Below are 22,909 nucleotides of genomic sequence, written 5' to 3'. Positions count from 1 at the left end.
CGTGCGTTCTTCGTGTTTTATTGTAAGTTCGTATGTCTAGGTTTGTCTACACATTCGTTTTGTTGTTTTGTTAGTTAATTCAAGTCTAGTTCGTTTTCTGTCTTAGTTGTTTCGTCGTGTCTTTATTAAATCATGTCATTTCACAAAGCTGCGCCTTGGTTCAATCACTACTCCTCCTCTTCGGTTGAAGAGGAGGAGGACTGCCGTTACAAGCTGACTACACTGACTGTGCTAGTGGCAGACTCCACTAAGCTGGCAGGCTGGCTAACAGCCTGCTGCTTGGCCTGCACCCTATCTCATTGTGGAGCTATGAGATGGTACAAAGTAAAAGTGTTTACTTTGCACCATCTGTCGCCATCATTAGACCAAGGAGCTGTGTAATGGATATGATCTGTAACCCAGATGTCTATTTTTCTTGGCTACAGAGGATGCAGTTTACGTGGAGGAAGAGAGAGACAGGTAGGAGTATGTGTTATCCCAGGCTCGTCTCATCTACAAATTTACAACGAAACAAATCAAACCTCCCCGTGGATGTTTTGCTAGGTATAGGAAGTTGGTGGTACCAACCTGTAATTGGGGAGGACTGGCTCGTGGCAATGACTGGAGCGGAATCACTTGAATGGTATCAAATACATGGTTCCATGTGTTTGATGCCATTCAATTTGCTCCGTTCCAGGCATTATTATGAGCCGTCAATCCCCTCAACAGCCTCCTGTGGTACACATGGTGCTTCCATAGAAGATCGTTATGTGATAGATACAGTAAATGCTGCACACATCATGGGGAATCAGAATTATGTACATTAGAAGACAAGCCATAGCAATCTTCCTATCATCCCTGTGTCCTGGTTCTCCCTCTGCAGTTTGAGCATGGGATGCTGGACGTGTTCTCCTGGATAATGTCAGATGCCGATGCAGACTGTTCTGGAAGGAGAATGTGAGTTTATGTGAGTCAGTACCATGGTAGGTGTGAGCACTAAAGTACAAGGATTTGTATAAAATCCATATATTAGGAAAAGGGAAAGGAGGATACCTAGTCATAGGCATCAATGACTGTATAGCAGTGGTCAGAGTGCTGCTAACAGCTTAGCTTCCTCCGCTGTCCGACTGCCCCATACCCAGATGAATCTGGTAATGAATAATGTAGCTCTTGAGAATGTAGAGGAGACTAAACTTCTTGGTGTTGCCTTAGATTGTAAACCATCATGGTCAATGCATATTGATTCTGTTGTTGTAAAGATGGAGAGAAATCTGTCTGTGATAAAGAACATTTTAAACACCACATTCAACCAAACAAGTCCTGCAGGCTGTGGTTTTATCACATCTTGACTATTGCCTGGTTATATGGTCAGGAGCTGCAAAAACAGACCGAGGAAAGCTCCGGTTGGCCCAGAACAGAGCAGCAGGTCTTGTCCTTCACTGTACACAGAGGGCTAATATCAACAGCATCCATGCCAGTCTTTCCTGGCTCAAAGTAGTGGAGAATTGACTGCATCACCTCTTGTAAGAAACATAAATGTTTTGAAAATTCCAAATTGTTTGTATAATCAACTTACATACAGCTCTGACACACATACTTACCCCACCAGACATGGCACCAGGGGTCTCTTCAGTCCCCAAATCCAGAATGCACTCAAGGCAACTCACAGTATTGTACCGAGCGATGGTCACATGGAACACTTCCAACTCGGGTCACTCAGGCAAGCAGCAAAAAAAGTGAGGCAACACCTCACGGCACAATGACTCTGACCTTGTACGACCTAAACAGTTGTGTGTACAGTATATGCTGTACATGAATATGTTGTGTGTACAGTATATGCTGTACATGAATATGTTGTGTGTACAGTATATGCTGTACATGAATATGTTGTATGTATAACATTTTGGCACCGGAGGAGATGGCTGCCCTTTTACGGGCTCCTAACCAATTGTGCTATTGTGTGTTTTTTTTCATGTTATTTGTAACTTATTTTCTGCATAATATTTCTGCCACCGTCTCTTATGACCGAAAATAGCTTCTGGATATCAGAACAGCGATTGCTCACCTTGTACTGGACAAAGATTTTTCTTTAACGAGTCGGACACAAAGGATTTTCATACACCGACCAAAATCCCTGTCATTCGCATGAAGAAGAGACAGAGATATAGGGGACACAGGCCGTGGTGCCTTATGTTTCACAGAGTCGTGGCTGAACGATGACATGGATAACATACAGCTGGCTGGGTTTACGCTGCATCGGCAAGATAGAACAGCTGCCTCCGGTAAGACTGGGGTGGCGGTCTGTGTCTATATGTCAATAACAGCTGGTGCACAAAATCTAATATTAAGGTTTTGCCTGCCTGATGTAGAGTATCTCATGATAAGCAGTAGACCACACTATTTACCAAAAGAGTATATTTTTCATAGCTGTCTATTTACCACCACAAACCAAACCTGGCACTAAGACCGTTCTTAAAGAGCTGTATAAGGCCATAAGCCAATAAGAAAATGCTCATCCAGAGGCTGCGCTCCTAGTGGGCGGGGACTTTAATGCAGGGAAACTTAAATTCGTTTTACCTCATTTCTACCAGAATGTTACATGTGCAACCAGAGGAAGAAAAACTGTTGACCACCTTTAGTCCACACACATGGCAGTGTGGTGCCATGATAACAACCTCTCCTTCAATGTGAGCAAGACAAAGGAGATGATCGTGGACTACAGGAAAAGGAGGACCGAGCACGCCCCCATTCACATTGATGGGGCTGTAGCGGAGCAGGTTGAGAGTCTCAAGTTCCTTGGTGACCACATCACCAACGAACTAACATGGTCCAAACATACCAAGACAGTTGTGAAGAGGGCACAACAAAACCTTTTCCCCCTCAGGAGACTGGAAAGATTTGGCATGGGTCCTCAGGTCCTCAAAAAGTTCTACAACTGCATCATCGACAGCATTCTGACCAGTTGCATCACAGTCTAGACTGTAATCTGCACCTACTTGTAATATCTTCATTGCCTTTATGGGTCAAGCGATATGAAGGTGTTGATGTGTGACTTAGTGCCTTCAGAAAGTATTCACACACCTTGACTTTTTCCACATTTTGTTGTGTTACAGCCTGAATTTAAAATGGATTCAATTTAGATGTTGTGTCACTGGCCTACACACAATACCCCATAATGTCAAAGTGGAATTATGTTTTTAGCTATTTTTACAAGTTAATATAAAATTAAAAGCTGAAATGTCTTGAATCAGTAAGTATTCAACCCTTTGTTATGGCAAGCCTAAATAAGTTCAGGAGTAAACATTTGCTTAACAAGTCACAATAAGTTGCATGGACTCACTCTGTGTGCAATAATAGTGTTTAACATGATTTTTGAATGACTACCTAATCTCTGTACCCCACACATACAATTATGTGTAAGGTCCCTCAGAATTTAAAACACAGATTCAATCACAAAGACCATGGAGGTTTTCCAATGCCTCGCAAAGAAGGAATACAATTTGTAGATTGATATAACAAATTTAAAAAGCACACATTGAATATCTCTTTGAGCATGGTGAAGTTATTCATTACACTTTGGATGGTGTATCAATACACCCAGTCACTCCACAGATACAGGTGTCCTTCCTAATTCAGTTGCCGGAGACGAAGGAAACCGCTCAGGGATTTCACCATGAGGCCAATGGTGGCTTTAAAACAGTTTCAGAGTTTAATGGCTGTGATAGGAGAAAACTGAGGATAGATCAACAACATTGTAGTTACTCCACAATACTAACCTAAATGACAGAGTACAGAATACAATTATTCCAAAACATGTATCCTTTTTTACAATAAGGCACTAAAGTCAAATTGAAAAAATGTTGGCAAAGAAATTTACTTTATGTCCTGTAATTATATTTGGGGCAAATCTAACACAACACATCACTGAGTACCACTCCATATTTTCAAGCATGGTGGTAGCTGCATCATGTTATGGGTATGCTTGTCATTGGTAAGGACTAGAAATAAAGCTAAGCACAGGCAAAATCCTAGAGAAAAACCTGGTTCAGTTTGCTTTCCAACAGGCACCGGGAGACGAATTCACCTTTCAGGAGTACAATAAGCTAAAACACAAGGCCAAATATACACTGGAGTTGCTTACCAAAATGACATTGAATGTGTTACAGTTTCGACTTAAAAATCTATGGCAAGTCTAGGGCACTGCATCGCAGTGCTAACTGCGCCACCAGAGTCTCTGGGTTCGCGCCCAGGCTCTGTCGCAGCCGGCCGCGACCGGGAGGTCCGTGGGGCGACGCACAATTGGGCTAGCGTCGTCCGGGTTAGGGAGGGTTTGGCCGGTAGGGATATCCTTGTCTCATCGCGCTCCAGCGACTCCTGTGGCGGGCCGGGCGCAGTGCGCGCTAACCAAGGGGGCCAGGTGCACGGTGTTTCCTCCGACACATTGGTGCGGCTGATTTCCGGGTTGGAGGCGCGCTGTGTTAAAGAAGCAGTGCGGCTTGGTTGGGTTGTGCTTCGGAGGACGCATGGCTTTCGACCTTCGTCTCTCCCGAGCCCGTACGGGAGTTGTAGCGATGAGACAAGATAGTAATTACTAGCGATTGGATACCACGAAAATTGGGGAGAAAAGGGGATAAAAATTTAAAAAAAATAAAAATAAAAATAAATCTATGGCAAGACTTGAAAATGGCTGTCTAGCATTGATCAACAACCAATTTGACAGAGCTTTAAGAAATTTGAAAATAATAATGTTGTACAATCCAGGTGTGCAAAGCTCTTAGACTTACCCAGAAAGACTCACAGCTGTAATTGTTGTCAAAGGTTATTATAACATGTATTGACTCAGGGGTGTGAATACTTATGCATTTGTGAGCGCTATTTTCAAAACTACTGGTTGAAATATACAAAACCTATATAACACATCGTTAATAGAGTGCCACAGTATGAGTCATAATACCTATAAAACCTAGCAGTCAAACAGGGAAATGGTTCCATTCATTTTTCCCATAGGGGATTTCAGAAAATGTAAAATAAGGGCTGTGTAGGCTTACCCTGGCGTGGGATTTTGATAACCGTGTAAATCTTCTCGTACAAGGTGACATTTATCAATATATTTGCCTGTACGCACTGCCAAATTCTCTAAAATGACTTTGAAGGCAGCTTATGGTAGAGAAATAAACATTAAATTCTCTGGAAATAGTTCTGGTGGACATTCCTGCAGTCAGCATGCCAATTGCACACTCAAAATTTGAGACATCTGTGACATTGTGTTGTGTGACAAAACTGCACATTTTAGTGTGGCCTTTTATTATCCTCAGCACAAGGTGCCCCTGGCTAATGATCATGCTGTTTAATCAGCTTTTTGATATGCCACACCTGTCAGGTGGATGGATTATCTTGGTAAAGGAGAAATGTTTACTAGCAGGGATGTAAACAAATTAGTGGACAAAATTTGAGAGAAATGTGCTTTTTGTGCATATGGAACATTTCTGGGATCTTTTATTTCAGCTCATGAAACATGGGACCAACACTTTACATGTTGCATTTCTATTGTTGTTCAGTAAATATATATATATATTTTGTGAACGCTGTGAAAGTCCATCGTCTTCATGGATGAGTGACACCACCTGTCGGAAGACGCTGGTGAAAGTCGATAGATTCCAAACGTCCACCCCAAAAAATAAACAGGTCCAGCGTATCAATGTCACATTAGTCAGAGTATAAACCAGTCAGCACAGCTCTTTCCAAATGGTTCCATTTTATTTGTATCCATGGAATTGTTTTATTAGTGAAACTACTGCTGTAGTAAAGCATCGGCAGAGAGAAATACATGCCACACAGGTCTACCATCTGTAGTAAAGCAACATTTCCAGGGGCAGATGTCCTATTACTATTCTCCAACATGGGGAAACACTTATCTCCCAGGTCTGTGCCCATAATCCAAACTAGTGACAGAACGAACCATGTTTACTTTCTGCTACTCTTCAAAAAAGTCTGAATAATGCTGAATAAGTAGTGGCCGGGCCCAGTCCCGAAAAGCCTTAGTTTGACATTTGTACCAAGTGATACAATCATCTGTGACAAAGGATGACATCAGCAGAGCTCAGCAAAGACAGTGAGTGTCTCAATCTGACCCCAGTTTGCTCAAATAACTTCAATCAGTCACTTGTCTGAGGGCTAAACTATTTCACAATGGATTGAGAAACACCACTACATGGATGAAATGTTATTGACCGATGATGTGCTATGTATGACAAAATGCTTGATGACAAACCTGAAGGTAAGGATATTTTCTGTGTGTTGAGCTGGAATTACAGAGAATGGTAAATAATGACAACCAAAATGCAACCTACATGGAAAAACAGGCCCCCTCCCTACATACACCCTAACAAAAATCACCTGAAATTTCATCAACATTTAAAAGCAACCAACTTAAAGCCGTTAAAATAAATGTGATGTGTCTCTTCACAAAGCTGTCACAACGATCTAGTGCAGGGGTGTCAAACTCATTCCATAGTGTCGGCAGGTTTTTGGTTTTTCCTAAGACACAGAAACCAGGTGAGGGGATTTCTTTACTAATTAGTAACCTTATTTCATCAATCAAGTACAAAGGAGGAGTGAAAACCCACAGACAGTTGACCCTCAGTGGAATGAGTTTGACACGTGATCTAGTGTGTGTGCGAGCCACCATATCACCATATGAACACAAAAATGGGGATTGGCTAATGACCAACTTTTCTCTTCAACACAGAATCAGTTAGCTAGCGTTTGACTGGCATTCAGAATAAAAACGTAAAGGAGAATTGTCCAAGCTGGTGGAACGGAATCTTCAACAACCATTCTCTCTCCCACCAGGGATGTCCCCAAGCTTCCAATGTCCCTCTCAGTCTCTCCCTAGGGTTCAGTAGCTAGTGAGCGGGTTCGACAGGGAGTGTGTGCCCTGGCGAGAGGCAGGGTGTGACAGGGAGCAGGAAGCTCAGTCGGTGGAGAACAGGTCTCCAGCAGAGGGTAGAGGGGCCAGGCCTCCCGTCACATTGGGCAGCAGAGAGAGGTCAGGCAGGCTCTGGATGTGAGACTTGAGCTCCTTGCGCACCTGCGTGACTCGTGCCAGCTTCTGTTTGTACTCCTGCAATACAAAGAACAGTACCCATGTCAGACGATACAGTTCCGATGGGTCCACTTTCTACTTCTTTTAAACAATCCAAGTGACTCACAAAGCTGCTGTAGTTGGATAATGGGAAAATATACACTACCGTTCAAAAGTTTGGTGTCACTTAGAAATATCCTTGTTTTTGAAAGAAAAGCACATTTTGTCCATAAAAATAACATTAAATTGATCAGAAATACAGTGTAGACATTGTTAATGTTGTAAATGACTATTGTAGCTGGAAACGGCTGATTTTTAATGGAATATCTACATAGGTGTACAGAGGCCCATTATCAGCAACCATCACTCCTGTGTTCCAATGGCACGTTGTGTTAGCTAATCCAAGTTTATCATTTTAAAAAGGCTAGTTGATCATTAGAAAACCCTTTTGCAATTATGTTTGCACAGCTGAAAACTGTTGTTCTAATTAAAGAAGCAATAAAACTGGCCTTCTTTAGACTAGATTAGCTAACACAATGTGTCATTGGAACAAAGGAGTGATGGTTGCTGATAATGGGCCTCTGTGCGCCTATGTAGATATTCCATTTAAAAGAATCAGCCGTTTTCAGCTACAATAGTCATTTACAACATTAACAACGTCTATGCTGTATTTCTGATCAATTTGATGTTATTTTTATGGACAAAATGTGCTTTTCTTTCAAAAACAAGGACATTTCTAAGTGACCCCAAACTTTTGAATGGTAGTGTAAATTTTTCACATTCTAATTGCTTGTTTGTAACAGACAAGCAAAACAATGATTTTGATGATTTAGACTTGCTTCTAGTTTCTTCTCCCTCTCTGTGAGGGCTTCCTTCTGGCTACCGATGTACTCGGTCAGCATGCGCGCCAGCTGCCTCCTGTCCTCCAGCTCAGCAGCCAGACGTCCGTTATACTCAGCCAGCAGTAGACAGGCCTCATCCACTGTCTTGGACAGTTTATCAGCTGCCTCTTTATCTATAGGGACAGGGTGAGTGAAGTCAAATAAGGTGGCGTTTTTACTTAGGCATAATATTGAAACAATTGAATAGAAACAACATTAAGTTGGAGAAAACACAATCCCTTGTAGTAGACTAGATTAAGCCTACAATACACATTGAGGTTGGAGAAAGGTGGGGGTCAAGTTTCCTTGTGCTTCAGGTACCATGAAGGCTTCCTCGGGACTTACCTGTGATCTTCTCCAGCAGGGACACATCCTGCACCTCCTGTGGCAGAGAGGCAATCTTCTGGCGCACAGCAGCATCACCCGAGGCTGCATTCTCCAGGTCCTGCAGGGCTTTGACCAGCTCCTCCGTCTGAGGGGAGAGAAGGGTATGTGAAAGCTCTGGCCAACAATATCCAATTTTCAAGCTTGACCATTTTTCTAAACAACAATTCACAACCAGAGCACAAACGAAAAGCTAGAATCTTCCAAATCAAGAGTCCATGGGACAACCTTTGTATCACTGACACCTAGAGGAGAGTTGGGAGATAACTTCAGCTGGTGTGAAAAGATGTCACAAATTGCAGTGTAATAGACAAAGTACTGGTGAATGAGCTAAAGGCTTATGGAGTTGTGTTGGTTCAGCCTACCAGCTGTGGCCCTGAGAAGTCTGAATTCTGTGGGGACATGTTGCCCCTGTAGTCATCTTCTTCCTCTTCCTCCGGCTCTTGGATCATCTTCTGATAGGTCCGTTTAGGGGCCTTCTTCTCCTCTGCAAAAGGTACGACAGATTTAGAAAGAAAACACCCATATTCACAAAAACAACAAATTGGACGTGCATGTCTCTTGGAAAATCTGACATCCAAAATGCCTACATAGGAAACAAGCCATCACCAGTAACTAATTTAGGTAAAGCTGAACTGCTCCATCAGTGAAGACCCAGGGGACTCTGACTGTACCTGTAGGTTGGTGTTGGGGGCTGTTTGAGTCTTCGATAGCGAGCTTCAGCTGCTGGATGAACTCTGCCTTGTAGAGGCTGCGCTCCTGCCAGATAGTGAGCAGCCTGTCGATGGGCCTTCTACAGCCATCATCTGCCTCTCTGAGGGAGAGAAAGAGACAGAGATTCATCATGAAATTCAACTCTTCCTCACCGAGCAACTCAATAACTTATTTGATCCTCTTTGTTCTTGTCTTGTTATGCTGCTGTAGAAGACAGTAGCAGCGTAATCCATTTACCAATGTTTTGAAGCATGTTAATGTCTAACCAGGGCCTAAAATTAACACCCCCAGGTAAATTTTGGCATTGTAAAATATTGTGTTTTACAACTTGCACACAAATGTGACTCTAGGTGACAACATAGGGCTGATTTTTTTCCAACATAAGGACTGTTTTCCTTAAGACATTAAGTCTGCTTCATGTTTTGTTTCCTTTGCTTCTTTACTTCCTAGTATCACGATATTGGTATTGTGACAACATTAATTAGCCATATACTATAAACCCCTGAGGTGACTTGATGCTATTATAAACTGCTTACCAACATAAACAGAAGAGTAAACAAGAATTTTTGCATGATACCCATGGTATAGTGTCTGATATACACATGGCTGAAATGCTGTTTAAGCTAATCAGCATCCGGTACCCTAGCTCTCAAAAACTCTAGGCGACATTCTGCTTTCTCCCTACAGTTTTCAGCCATTATCTTGCCCACGACTAACTCATGTGAACTACAATCCCGACGCTATGCTTTAACGTTTCGTAACGTCAATAATCATTGCTTGCGATACGGCTTTCGAAACATCAGCGAGAAAGAATCCTTAAAAAAAAAAAAGATTAAAAAAAAAAAAGGTACACTTACTGTAGCAGTTTTGCACAGATCCATACAGCTATGGGTTCCTTCATCTGATGACACTACACTTCCCAAATTACTCTCACACACAGGTGTTCGGAGCATGCTATATACCTAATTGTATGTCAACTTTATTTAACTAGGCAAGTCAGTTAAGAACAAATTCTTATTTACAATGACGGCCTACACCGGCCAAACCCAGACGACACTGGGGCAATTGTGCGCTGCCCTATGGGATTCCCAATCACGGCCGGATGTGATACAGCCGGAATTTGAACCAGGGTGTCTATAGTGATGCCTTAAGCACTGCGATAGTGTCTTAGACTGCTGCGCCACTCGGGAGCCCCTAATTAACACAGGCGCTCGCCTCATCTTCCATAAACAAGCCCTGTAACATGGAGATATGGCCATGTGAGAACACTAATCCTATCAAGGTGTGTATCAATTTAACCTTTTGATTTTTGAAACATTTCTTGCTGATATGAAAGTCCTTATGCTTCCAAAACCGTACCGCACACGATGGGTGTTAATGTTCAGATTGAGCGTAGGGGCTCTTACCAAAACTCCCCTGTACAGAAGATGCCTTCGTCCAATGACTTATGTGTAGTGTAATGGAACTGAGAGTCCTGATCAAGGGCTACCAGTACCCAAACTACCCAGTTTACAATAAAACATAGGCCTGCATCACAAACCTGCACATTTCAGTGCTAGACAAGTTCAGCCCTGAAACTGTATCATATCAGACCACATACCTTGCAACATGAGAGCAAGCGTCAACAAGGACTGTCTCAAAGTCTTTGGCGAACTCTGGACCTTTCTTCTTGCTGTTTTGAATCACGTCATTGGCAAGATAAAGGAAAGTCAACTTCCTGCTGCTTTTTGCTGAAAGACAAATACAGAACGTAGACCGGGTAAATATGGTTTGGCATACTTCATGTGACATCAACGTTTCAGTGTGTAAATAGCAGTTAAAGAATGTTGTCGAGGTGGCGACGTTCATAAGTTCTCTCACCTTTCTTCAGTTCTCTGTGCCATACTTTGACGATGAGCGGCGAGTGTTTGCGATGATGAATGATCCACAGAGACAGCGTCTGCACGCTTTGCTGAGAGTTGCTGAGCTCCGAAAGCTTCTTCTCCAACGCAGACTCAGAAAAAGAAGACATGATGTGCCCAGAAAGTACTCTTTGATGTACCGTTATACACCCCACAACTTTGAGGTTAACTGAGGAAACCAACAATGTCCACAAAAACAAAGTTCCCGCCAGTTAAGCACGCAACCTGCTGCATAAAACTGTCTAGCTACTCGTTAGTAGCTAATCGTCTGTTTGTGCTTTTCTTCGCTAACAGGATAGCTACGAACCCGTGTAAAATATACATGCGCATTTACATTGATGAGTGTGTAAGCTTGTTTACCTAGCTAGACAACTATAATAGCTATCTGTTTACAAATGGCCAACTAGAAAGTCCTAGATAGGTAGCCTAGCAAGCTAGCTAATCTATCCACTGGCTTTGTTTACTAGCTAGCTACTACGATACTAGATGTACGTTACTTACCAATACATCTATTTATAATTTAGTAATGTGCCGTTTGAATACATGTAGCTGTAACGTTACTTTGAAACGTACGTTTCTTCGTTAGCTACAGTACTAGTACAGTAGCTAGTTAACTAGCATTCTAGAAACCACCACAGCTCTCTGGATCGCTTCAAAGATGGCCGCTTGACCTTTCACCCGACACACAGGGTTCAAAACCCTTTGTGAATCTTGTGATAATAGATCATGACTAGAAACATTATTCAAATACTGTCACGTGTAGCTATATTTCACGACTTAAAGTTACATGCAAAGTAGCTAGCTAGATCAACCGACGTCGGTCAAGACTATGCTATTATGTTATTGACTGTACGTTTGTTTATGTGTAACTCTGTGTTGTTGTTTTTGTCGTACTGCTTTGCTTTATCTTGGCCAGGTCGCAGTTGTCAAATGGCCTACCTGGTTAAATAAATGTGAAATTAAAAAAATATTAATAAAAGACAAGTACAGTATCATCAGCAAAAATGTTGCACTAGCTAGCTTACTGTTAGCATAGCCAAAGAGTATCTCAGGCTACTCGCTTAGCTACCTGGGTGAAGTGAACTTTGACCTGAAAACCGTTGCAATACCTTTCTTTTAAAGTATGAAGTGCACCAAAGCTAGCTAACAAGCATGGGAAGCATGGGAAGCATACACAACTGTATGCGTCGCAGAATAATGACGTACTACAGGAATAGTGATGCTTGTGTGACGGACAGCTAGGACCATCAGTGGCTAGGACAGCTAGCCTGTCTTTATTTAGTTTCAGTGCTGTATCTCGAAATGAGTTCGTCTCAGATGTCCGTCACTAAATATATACTAGCAAAGGTAAGCTTATTTGAATCTTACTTTGTTAGGTTGTTCTAGCTTTGTTATTTAAGCATTCCATTAGCTAACTAAGATAGCTAGATACTGTATATCTGGCTAACTAGTTTTAAAACAAGGATGGTAACTAGCTTTAGCAAGGGTGGTCAGGCAAAGTTCTGATTTGGGTGATTAGCAACAGACCAAATTTGACCTATAAAATGAACATTTCGGTAACAAAGATATACCTCTAAGCTATTATCCTGATAAAATGAATTTGCTAGAGTGCATTGAGTAGGCATACTGCTGAACAGCATCCAACTACTTCCCTAAAGAGTATATGGTAGCTATGATTCTAATATCTTAATTTTCTGTTTCAGTGAGTAACATCTGTCTTCAAAGAATGGACCATCTGATTGACGACCCAAAGCTTGCTTTTGCTTACCTCCGTCCAGCCTGTGTGCTTCTGGCTCGTGAGCCCACGGTGGGCAATGTGGAGCACACAGCTGAGGCATGTAAATGATAGTCCTGCAGCTGCCCGCAGGGTTCCATGTCCTTTTCACTCTCTGCTATGCCCTCAAAAACCCTGGCCCCAAGCGGGATGGCTTGGTCCAGACTGTGGCAGAGGCCATGGGCTACGTCCTGGAGAACACCTGTGTACGGAGCTGGGAGACGCTGAGGGATCTCCTTTCTGAGCTTCTGCCTCTGCTCCCCCAGGGAAGCCAGCACCCGCCTCAGAGGAGCTGAAAGCTGCAGTACTGAGGTACATGGATGCTCTGCTGCATGCAGCCTACCGTGACGTGGTCTTCAAGCTGTTTGAGCCCGCCATGCTACCTGGCCTTGTGGCCGCTATCTCTCTGCTGCTTTCCCTGGGAGAGCAGGAGAAGTCCCTCACTGTGCAAGCGGCTGCACTGAAATGCCTGCAGGCCCTGACCCTCCAGTGTGACTGTTCTCTGGACCATGTGTCAGTGGGTCAGTAAGAGGGGTGTATCCTAGGCAACACTGTGGCTTCTTTCTTACCTTGGATCGCTGTGAGCCATGTGATCACTGGGGATATTAGGCATGGACACGCTGTTACTGTTAGGGCAATAAAGGTGTGGTTCAAGACAGTGGGACTGGTGATGGCTGACGACCAGCTACAGAACAACAGGGCTGGGAAGATACAGCCCTGGGAGCTTGGGAGAGTAGGGGAGCTAGTAGTGCAGAGGACTCAGGACTGGGTGAGAAACACCCCTGGGAGGCTAGCCTTACTGTTAAAAAATATAATATCCTGCACCTCAGCTCATCAGCACTGGAGAGTGAGGCTTGACATGGTGAACTTCTCAGACCACCAGCGGGTGTCCAAGGCCCTGATGCAGGTGTTGGAGTTGAACGTGATGGATGTCCCATCGTGGAGGAGAGGAACTCTTCGGTTACCATGGAGACAGGGCCCCACGGGCCACATGCTCAGAATACATTTTTCCTCTACTTCAGAGATCAAAGGATCTTCTCCAATCTCAAGGAGATATGCAGGATGTTAGGTTACTATGGAAATGTGTATCTCATAGGGGATCACTTTATGGATCTACAAGGAGTCGTCGGTCTACAGGAAGCAGGCTGCCATGGTGTTGAATGAGATGGTCACAGGGACAGCGAGCATCGGGGTGGCAGGGGGCATGGACAAGCAGGGTGTGCCCAGTCAGGAGGACTTCAAAGCAGCTGTGGAGTCCATCATAGAGGAGTAAACCAACCTGAGCCACTGGCACCTGTCAACCCTTATTAGTGAGGAGTCTGACAGAGGGGCACAGGAGCAGCTAAGTCAGTCTAGTCTCCTCTCCATATCTAATGGGGTTGAAGGGAAAGGGAATCCCCTCCAGTTGGTCCAAGCAGTCCACAAGAGCTCCACAATCCACGAGCTGAACAGCAACATCTGGCAGATATGCATCCAGTTGGAAGGGATAGGCTGCTTCGCCCAGGCCTTGGGGATGGACTTCCATCTAATTCTGATGACATCACTATACCTGGTTCTGGAGAAGGCCGGGGATGAGGCGCTGTTGATCAGCCAGGCAGCACTGAATGCCATGTGGGACATCAGCCAGGCCTGTGGATATGCCTCCCTGAAGGATCTGATCAATGAGAACTCTGACAACCTGCTGAACGATGTGTCTCTGAACCTCCAGAGGCTGGGCGTCCGCCCCCCAGGGTCCTCACCGTCATGTTTAGCCACTCCGACCCCAGCCTGCTGCCTCTGGTGGGGGACATCGTCCAGGATGTGTTTCTGGCTCTGGACATGAGTTACGACAAGATGTCCCCTCTGTTCTGCACTGTGCGGCACTCAGTTATGAAGGCTCTAGGTAAAGTTTCCATATCCACTTAAACGTTTTCCCTAGTTTATAACATTGTTATCACCATGTTATGGCATACCTTTTAATAGGAGTACTCAGAGGAAATTGAAACACATGACACAAAATGACAGCCTTTTAGCTATAACAACGCCTAAGTAACACAATCTTAATCATGTTTCTTTTCAACCACAGCGAGATGGTTCCTCTCTAGTGTTGGGGGAACCAGTGAGAATAAAGGAACCAAGAAGGTGTGGCGTGAGCAGGACCAGCTGAATGTGCGCTGGTTTCTCCTGGACTACCACAAACAGAAAGATCTGGCAGAGGAAGAGCAGTGCACAGAGCACTCAGGTTAGTTGGGGCTCTCTCTTTCTGGCTGCCACACTATTCCCCTGGGAGATCATTTCTCACACTGATGCACAACATTAATGCTATGCTTGGTGAAGCTTCTTAGACCTACTGTGCCATGTCAGACCTGAATAAGTTTCACTCATGCTGTTTTCCTCACAGCTGGGTCCCAAGTCAATGCACTGCTTTTTAGGGATCGGCAGATTTTGTGTGGTGTGCTTCTCCCAGTTCAAGTCGTGCTTCACAAATGTCTATTGAAAGCTGTTCTACAGAAATAAGAATCCATCAGTGTTATGACTCGCTACGTTCCTTGCACTGCATTGAAGTGTTCTGTGGTTGTTATTTCAGAGATCCCACCTCCGGTGGATTTTGAAGAAGGGTCCTGATGTGAAAGCTGAACTCCCAGCCCACATCACCATAGCCAAAGAAGCCATGGAACACTGCATTCACCTGCTCCCCGACCACCGACCACTGACTCAGCCTCAACATACAGCTGTAGATTGTTTAGCACTCAAACATAAGGAGCTTGAAAACTGAAAATGCAACTAGTTTTGCCACCACATGTTGCTGTGTGTTTAGTGACACCAGAGCAATTGGTCCCCGTGTCCCAGGCTCTGTAGAGCTGACCCTGTGTGTGTATTGCAGGTAGTGGATGGGCTGGAGCTGTGTGTCTGTGTGCTGATTGAGAATGAGCTGCTCCCCATAGCTCACCGCTGCTGGCCTGACCTGCTCCAACTCACTGCTGATGATCCGCTAGTTGCCCTCCAAGCCTTCAGGGTATCTCACTACTTCCACCACTCTGACTACTAGTACACTACTATTTAACTCAGTGGAATAATGATCATTTCATGATTGTTTATAGAGTAAATAATTGATGACATCAATTAGAAAAAGTTCACATAGGATTTTTTTTTTTTTCAAGAATGGTTAGACTGTCATGAAAGTGTACATGATTCATCTAGAACAATTGAATTCATTATGATGTCTGTTTGTGTTTGCTCTCTAGGTTCTGTGCACACTGTGGGAAACCTGCAGATATTTCCTGAGGAAGAGGGTGTCTAAAGAAGTGCTTCCCACGCTGATTGCCTCGCTGTCCAAACAGGCTCCAGTGAGTGCCAGGGCCGGCCCAGTTTACAGCCACATCCATCCTACAACCTGCAGTTGGCTGTGCTGCAGGGCCTGGGGGCTCTCTGCCTCCGACTGGACCTAGGTAAGCCACCAACACCCTCACACTTCTTTATTCTGGGTCACACTCAGCTCTTTTTTTCATAATTTTATTGGGAATGTTAAAACTATATAAACTCAGCAAAAAAATAAACGTCATCTCACTGTCAACTGCATTTATTTTCAGCAAACTTAACATGTGTAAATATTTGTATGAACATAACAAGTTTCAACAACTGAGACATAAACTGAAGTTCCACAGACATGTGACTAACAGAAATGGAATAATGTGTCCCTGAACAAAGGGGGGGTAAAAATCAAAAGTAACAGTCAGTATCTGGTGTGGCCACCAGCTGCATTAAGTACTGCAGTGCATCTCCTCATAGACTGCACCAGATTTGCCAGTTCTTGCTGTGAGATGTTACCCCACTCTTCCACCAAGGCACCTGCAAGTTCCTGGACATTTCTGGGGGGAATGGCCCTAGCCCTCACCCTCCGATCCAACAGGTCCCAGACGTGCTCAATGGGATTGAGATCCGGGCTCTTTGCTGACCATGGCAGAACACTGACATTCCTGCCTTGCAGAAAATCACGCACAGAACGAGCAGTATGGCTGGTGGCATTGTCATGCGGGAGGGTCATGTCAGGATAAGCCTGCAGGAAGGGTACCACATGAGGGAGGAGGATGTCTTCCCTGTAACGCACAGCGTTGAGATTGCCTGCAATGACACCAAGCTCAGTCCGATGATGCTGTGACACACCGCCCCAGACCATGACGGACCCTCCACCTCCAAATCAATCCCGCTCCAGAGTACAGGCCTCGGTGTAACGCTCATTCCTTCGACGATAAACGCAAATCCGACCATCACCCCTGGTGAGACAAAACCGCGACTCATCAGTGAAGAGCACTTTTTTCCAGTCCTGTCTGGTCCAGCGACGGTGGGTTTGTGCCCATAGGAGACGTTGTTGCCGATGATGTCTGGTGAGGACCTGCCTTACAACAGGCCTACAAGCCCTTTGTCCAGCCTCTCTCAGCCTATTGCGGACAGTCTGAGCACTGATGGAGGGATTGTGCGTTCCTGGTGTAACTCGGGCAGTTGTTGTTGCCATCCTGTACCTGTCCCGCAGGTGTGATGTTCGGATGTACCGATCCTATGCAGGTGTTGTTACACATGGTATGCCACTGCGAGGACGATCAGCTGTCTGTCCTGTCTCCCTGTAGCGCTGTCTTAGGCGTCTCACAGTACGGACATTGCAATTTATTGCCCTGGCCACATCTGCAGTCCTCATGCCACCTTGCAACATGCCTAAGGCACGTTCACGCAGATGAGCAGGGACCCTGGGCATCTTTCTTTTGGTGTTTTTCAGAGTCAGTAGAGAGGCCTCTTTAGTGTCCTAAGTTTTCATAACTGACCTTAATTGCCTACAGTCTGTAAGCTGTTAGTGTCTTACCCACCGTTCCACAGGTGCATGTTCATTAATTGTTTATGGTTCATTGAACAAGCATGGGAGACAGTGTTTAAACCCTTTATAATGAAGAGCTGTGAAGTTATTTGGATTTTTACGAATTATCTGTGAAAGATAGGGTCCTGAAAAAGGGACATTTCTTTTTCTGCTGAGTTTAGCTTTTTGGCCACTAGGTGTCAATCTTGCACTGTTTTTGAATTACAAAGTGTGTGTCCGATAGACTGCATTGAATGGTGAATGGTGTATGTAAATGTCCCCAACAGAGCTCCTAAGTGAAAAAGACATCGCCTTAGTCAAGGGAAATGGAGACACACACAAGGCAGAGCCACCATGATACCCACTGGTTTTCAACAGTAGATCAGTTTGGATATACTTCAACTAGCTGAGTCGATACATGGTCTTCCTTGGTGCTTGAAGATGCTGCCTCTTTCCTCATCAGCCCCAGAGGAATACAGCTGGGTAGGCTTAAGTTGAGACATCGAGAGACAGAGGCTGCAGAAGCAGTACTAGCACACACTGGTAAACATCGGCTCTACCTCACCGCTGAAACGTCTCCAGAAAGGCAATTACTTGCCAGGCCACAGAGAAAGAGAAATTCTCCTAATGTGACATGTTTTTAGCTTTATTTACCCCATAGAGAAACTCCTGGGCTGGACTCTCCCTCAGTATTTCGCTGTGTGTTTCCCTACTGTTTACACATGAGACAGAAGGGATAGGGATACAGGATAAAATGAATGCTGAAATAATCCCATTTAGCTTTTGAAATATGCACCAATGTATTCAGACACAATGAGTAGGCTTGTTTTTCAACCGTGTGGGTTGAATTGCCAAATAAGCAAAGCGTCGCTAAAGACCTTGAGGAAGATGCGATAAGACTTATTTTGAAATGATGTTTGAATGGTGGCCCAGTTAGGAGCTTAGGGAATATGTGTCTGTGGGGTGGGGGGGGCTACTACAAAGTGATGAAGTTGCCATGACTATGAAAGGTACTGAGAGTGGGGAGTGGATGTGTGAAATCCAGAGATGGAGACAGGCTGCTGTGAAATTCCCAGGGGATTTCAGCAGTTTCCCTCAACACCATTTCCTCAATTTTCTTCCCCGTTTTTTTTTCTTTTTTTCTTTTCTTTCCCTCAGTTTTCCAACTGGTATATGTGTTGTATTTGCAGGGGACTCAGACCTGGATGCTGTAACTGAAGCCTGCCTGCCCTACCTCGGCTGCAGACAGCCACCCAAACTGCAAGAGGCATGTCTCAGGTATACGTGTAAAGCAATAATACATCTAGAAGTACAATATATTACAAGGCCTTGTCATACACTATATATACAAAAATATGTGGACACACCTTCAAATATGTGGATTTGACTATTTCAAGTTGAGCACACCGCCATGCAATCGCCATAGACAAACATTGGCAGTAGAATGGCCTTACTGAAGGGCACAGTGACTTTCATAGGATGCCATCTTTCCAACAAGTCAGTTTGTCAAATTTATGCCCTGCTAGAGCTTCCCGGTCAACTATAAGTGCTGTTATTGTGAAGTAGAAACATCTTGGAGCAACAACGGCTCAGCCACGAAGTGGTAGGCCACACAAGGTCACAGAACGGGAGTGCTGAGGCACGTAGCGTGTAAAAATCATCTGTCCTCGGTTGCATCACTCACTGCAGAGTTCCAAACTGCCTCTTGAAGCAATGTCAGCACAAGAACTGTTCATCGGAAGCTTCATGAAATGGGTTTCCATGACCTAGCAGCCGCATACAAGTCTAAGATCACCATGCGCAATGCCAAGCATCGGCCTGAGTGGTGTAAAGCTCGCCACCATTGGACTCTGGAGCAGTGGAATAGCGAGCGTTCTCTGGAGTGATGAATCACACTTCACCACCTGGCAGGCCGAAGGACAAATCTTATGGCGGATGCCAGGAGAACGCTACCTGCCCCAATGCGTAGTGCAAACTGTAAAGTTTGGTGGAGGAGGAATAATGGTCTGGGGCTATTTTTCATGGTTCGAGCTAGGCCCCTTAGTTCCAGTGAAGGGAAATCTTAACGCTACAGCATACAATGCCATTCTAAACGATTCTGTGTGGCTTCTTGTGGCTGAATGGAAGCAAGTCACCGCAACAATGTTCCAACATCTAGTGGAAAGCCTTCCCAGAAGAGTGGAGGCTGTTATAGCAGCAAAGCCGGGACCAACTCCATATTAATTCCCATGATTTTGGAATGAGATGTTCGATGAGCAGGTGTCAACATACTTTTGGTCATGTTGGGTATTTTAACACATCATACATTGTGGTTCAATTTATGACCTTATTTATCAGCTTTCTATTATAATTTTATTCAGTTAAATGTATCTATGTGCTATTCTGTGCCGTGTCTTCCGGCACCTGATTGAGGTGGACCCTGATGCCTTCTGGTTGACTCTGAACGTGCTCTACTGTCCCTGCTCCTACACCCCACCCTGACCTGCAGCCTGTGGAGCTGAGTGGGATGGGCCTTAAGAACGAGTACACAGACAACATCCTGAAACTCTTGGAGGATTTTGGGTTACCTCTGGACACACAGCCAGCAGCAATAGAGATCCAGTGATCTGCACCAATAAACAGTTCCCCAGTCATCCACCCGACTGTCCCCAGGTGGAGGAAGGAACACTACACTGACGACAGCCACAGGAGAGCACAGCGTGTCCTAGTCTTCCCCAACCTCTTCAGGGACTGCCTTGCAGACATCATCCTATAGTTTAACAGTAACTTTGAAACACAAATGTTAAGTGCTGATTCTGTGCAAGTGTTGTGTTGGGTCAGGGTGTACATATTCTAATGTGCTCACAAGGGATGGACAAAAGGCCAGTATTTTGAATGTTAAAGTAGTAATTAATAGTCTTTTTAATAAACAATTGTTTTTATTATAATAGATTAAAAAAATGTCTGACCTTCGTTGCAACTGCTTAGCCTTTCATACAAGTAGATATAGCAATCGATGTCATATTTGACCTTCTCCACCGTAAGTAGAATGGCAGAGCTTCCATTTTGCCTTCCATTCCAGCTTCAAATTCACATCTTGGTTCCATTCCTCCTTTAATAACCAGACGTCATGGTCATTCCACACAAACCTCCCATTGATAAACAGAATAGATCTGCTACTTGCTGCACAAATTCCTGATTGAAAGTTGTAGCATGATTTTGAATACAACTTGAACTCCCCTGAGGGTTCAAGTGTAGGTTACAGCCCGGGCTTGTTTGTCAAGTCTTGTTTAGACTGAGGGGTCTGGAAGAATCTCTGTGACATCATAATGAATGTGCGTGCCGGGGAAACGGGAACAGGGTTGCCACCTGTTTTGCGTTGGTGAGGGAGTGCTTTATCTCCCTCATCTTTATCTTTACCTCCGTACATTGCTATTTATCCAGCTGACAATAGCGTCATTACTCATCAACCATGGAGGGCCTGTCTGGCAGCCCATAAAAACACAGCCAGGGATAGGATAATGCGATATCCCCCAAAACAAGGCATGATAATGACACGTAGCAAGGCTTTTTATTCTGTTAATCATCTGACACAAGCATGGCTTGACTGATTAGGCAGGCACTGCTTGGCACACCAATGGATAGATAATACAGTTGTGAGAAAATGAAATACTGTAAGACCGAATGTGTTGATTGCTGCTCAGGATACATGGGCGTGAGGAAGGAGACTGGTGAGAGAAAATGTGTGACTGCCTTATGAGTTAACTGTGATGGAGTATTCTGAATTTTAATAATAATGTCTTTATAATGGCAGCATACAAATCAGTGTGTATTCGTATATAAATGATAGCAAGGTCAGACGTCGACTTTTCAGGAATGTAATACAAACATTTTCGATCTATCATCAACGTCTCAAGGGCTTACATATTACAGGTACTAAATTATTAAATATATTCTGAAGGCAGATCACATTCAAGTCACAATAGATAGGTTCATGTACACTTTATTTAATTTGATAAAGGCATACATTTTGTGCGAGACCAACATCCTAGAAGACATTCTAAAATGTACAACATTTTTACAATGATTTCTTACAAAACATCAAAGCAAAGTTTAGAGCAAGAAACAATTCCATTATCCATCAGGTCTTTCTCACAGTAACATTATCTGTTGGGAAAGCACAAAACACAATGAACAGGTTTTACTTTATAAACATTGGTGTAGCTCTGGTTGGATGGAAATCATGACCCACTGATATTAACCCATAGAACCCCCCCCCCCCCCCCCCTCTGGACTTACCATGGAGAAACAGCGAATGAACTGCTCAGAAAACAAACCCAAATGAATAAAGCAACAAGTAACCCTTCCAGCTTATACGTCCCCTTAGATGATTGAAAAAGATTGTAAGAAAACATGTTAAACATGCACTTTTTATCATTATATACAGTAACATGTACAGTGTAGACAATCTAGAGCAGGGATGGGCAACTGGCAGATCAAACCCAAAACAATTTATTGAAATAAATAAATAGGAACTAATTCGGGGGAATTGACTGTTGAGTTAGGTTGTGCATCAGCAGTTTTTATCTCATGTCAGTCACTGAAACTCACTCAATTAGCTACACATTTTTAGATTAGTAAATGAGTCTAGCCAGCAATCTAAATGTAGTAATCATGGCCCCCCATCTTTTTTTTTTTTTTTAGGTCACTCTCACTCAGATATATTAACATGGCATAAGTCAGAACACAATCTGTAGAATTGCAGGAAATTAGCTGAAACACTGCTAATATTTGTCTCCACCCCATGGCTAAATTAGTAAAATTGCATAAAATGTGTTATAAAATGGCAAAATCTTTTCTACGCCCCATGGCTAAATGTGTAGAATTGCAGGAAAGTAACTCTAAAACAAACAAATTCTCTCCATTGTTAAGAGTGGGGGACGCTAAAATGTTTTGCTCGCAGGGTGGGGGGGGGCCCCCCAACAAAATGTAGCTTAGGGTGAAAAACACTAAAGCCGGCTCTGACTGCATGTGTGGGTATGGATGTGGGTGCGCACACTGTGGCCACTCATGATGAGTTCAAATGTTTTGTGGCCCCCATCCCCATCAAAGTTGCCCACCCCTGATCTAGAGGGTTGTGGTAAAGAGAAGGGGTGGGAGAGGACTTGGGATGTTTTTGATGGGACAGTGTGAGGGCAGAGGTCAGAGATATAGGACTGAGGTGGCACTGAGATATAGTCCCTTTGGTGTCTGGAGCAGTGGTAGGGGTGGGTGAACAATCAGCTGGGATGAATCAGAGGTCTGGGTACATTGCGCTGCGGCCCTCCGGGACTGGAACTACCCACCCGGGGTGTGGGGCTGAGGCCAGACCAAAACAGGCAGAGGAGG

At 44.1% G+C, this 22,909-nt stretch overlaps 1 protein-coding gene and 1 pseudogene across 1 annotated transcript; one reads left to right on the top strand and one right to left on the bottom strand.

The window, feature by feature from the left end:
* Positions 1 to 5,715: 5,715 nt before the first annotated feature.
* On the bottom strand, positions 5,716 to 11,766 carry LOC120059186 (regulation of nuclear pre-mRNA domain-containing protein 1B-like). Its single transcript, XM_039008044.1, has 8 exons — positions 11,445 to 11,766; positions 10,903 to 11,112; positions 10,643 to 10,772; positions 9,003 to 9,142; positions 8,694 to 8,815; positions 8,290 to 8,416; positions 7,903 to 8,078; positions 5,716 to 7,102 (listed from the first exon to the last, which is right to left on the bottom strand). Exons 2-8 carry the CDS (start codon positions 11,051 to 11,053, stop codon positions 6,953 to 6,955), a joined length of 996 nt encoding a protein of 331 aa, XP_038863972.1. The 5' UTR covers positions 11,054 to 11,112; positions 11,445 to 11,766; the 3' UTR covers positions 5,716 to 6,952.
* Positions 11,767 to 11,883: 117 nt separating this feature from the next.
* On the top strand, positions 11,884 to 18,976 carry LOC120059629 (annotated as a pseudogene).
* The last annotated feature ends 3,933 nt before the right edge of the window (positions 18,977 to 22,909 follow it).

This window comes from Salvelinus namaycush, chromosome 14 (genome assembly GCF_016432855.1).
Source record: "Salvelinus namaycush isolate Seneca chromosome 14, SaNama_1.0, whole genome shotgun sequence".
Lineage (NCBI taxonomy): Eukaryota > Metazoa > Chordata > Actinopteri > Salmoniformes > Salmonidae > Salvelinus > Salvelinus namaycush.
Note: the sequence above shows the minus strand (reverse complement) of the source record. Positions and strands in the feature narration are given on the sequence as shown.

What these genes read in the sequence shown, in the direction of transcription:
- LOC120059186 (XM_039008044.1), bottom strand. Translation starts at nt 11,053, where the DNA reads ATGTCTTCTTTTTCTGAGTCTGCGTTGGAGAAGAAGCTTTCGGAGCTC. An exon ending in GCTTGCTCTCATGTTGCAAG is followed by an intron (nt 9,143 to 10,642) that starts GTATGTGGTCTG and finishes TCTCTCCCTCAG; the next exon opens with AGAGGCAGATGATGGCTGTA. An exon ending in CCTGCTGGAGAAGATCACAG is followed by an intron (nt 8,079 to 8,289) that starts GTAAGTCCCGAG and finishes CTGTCCCTATAG; the next exon opens with ATAAAGAGGCAGCTGATAAA.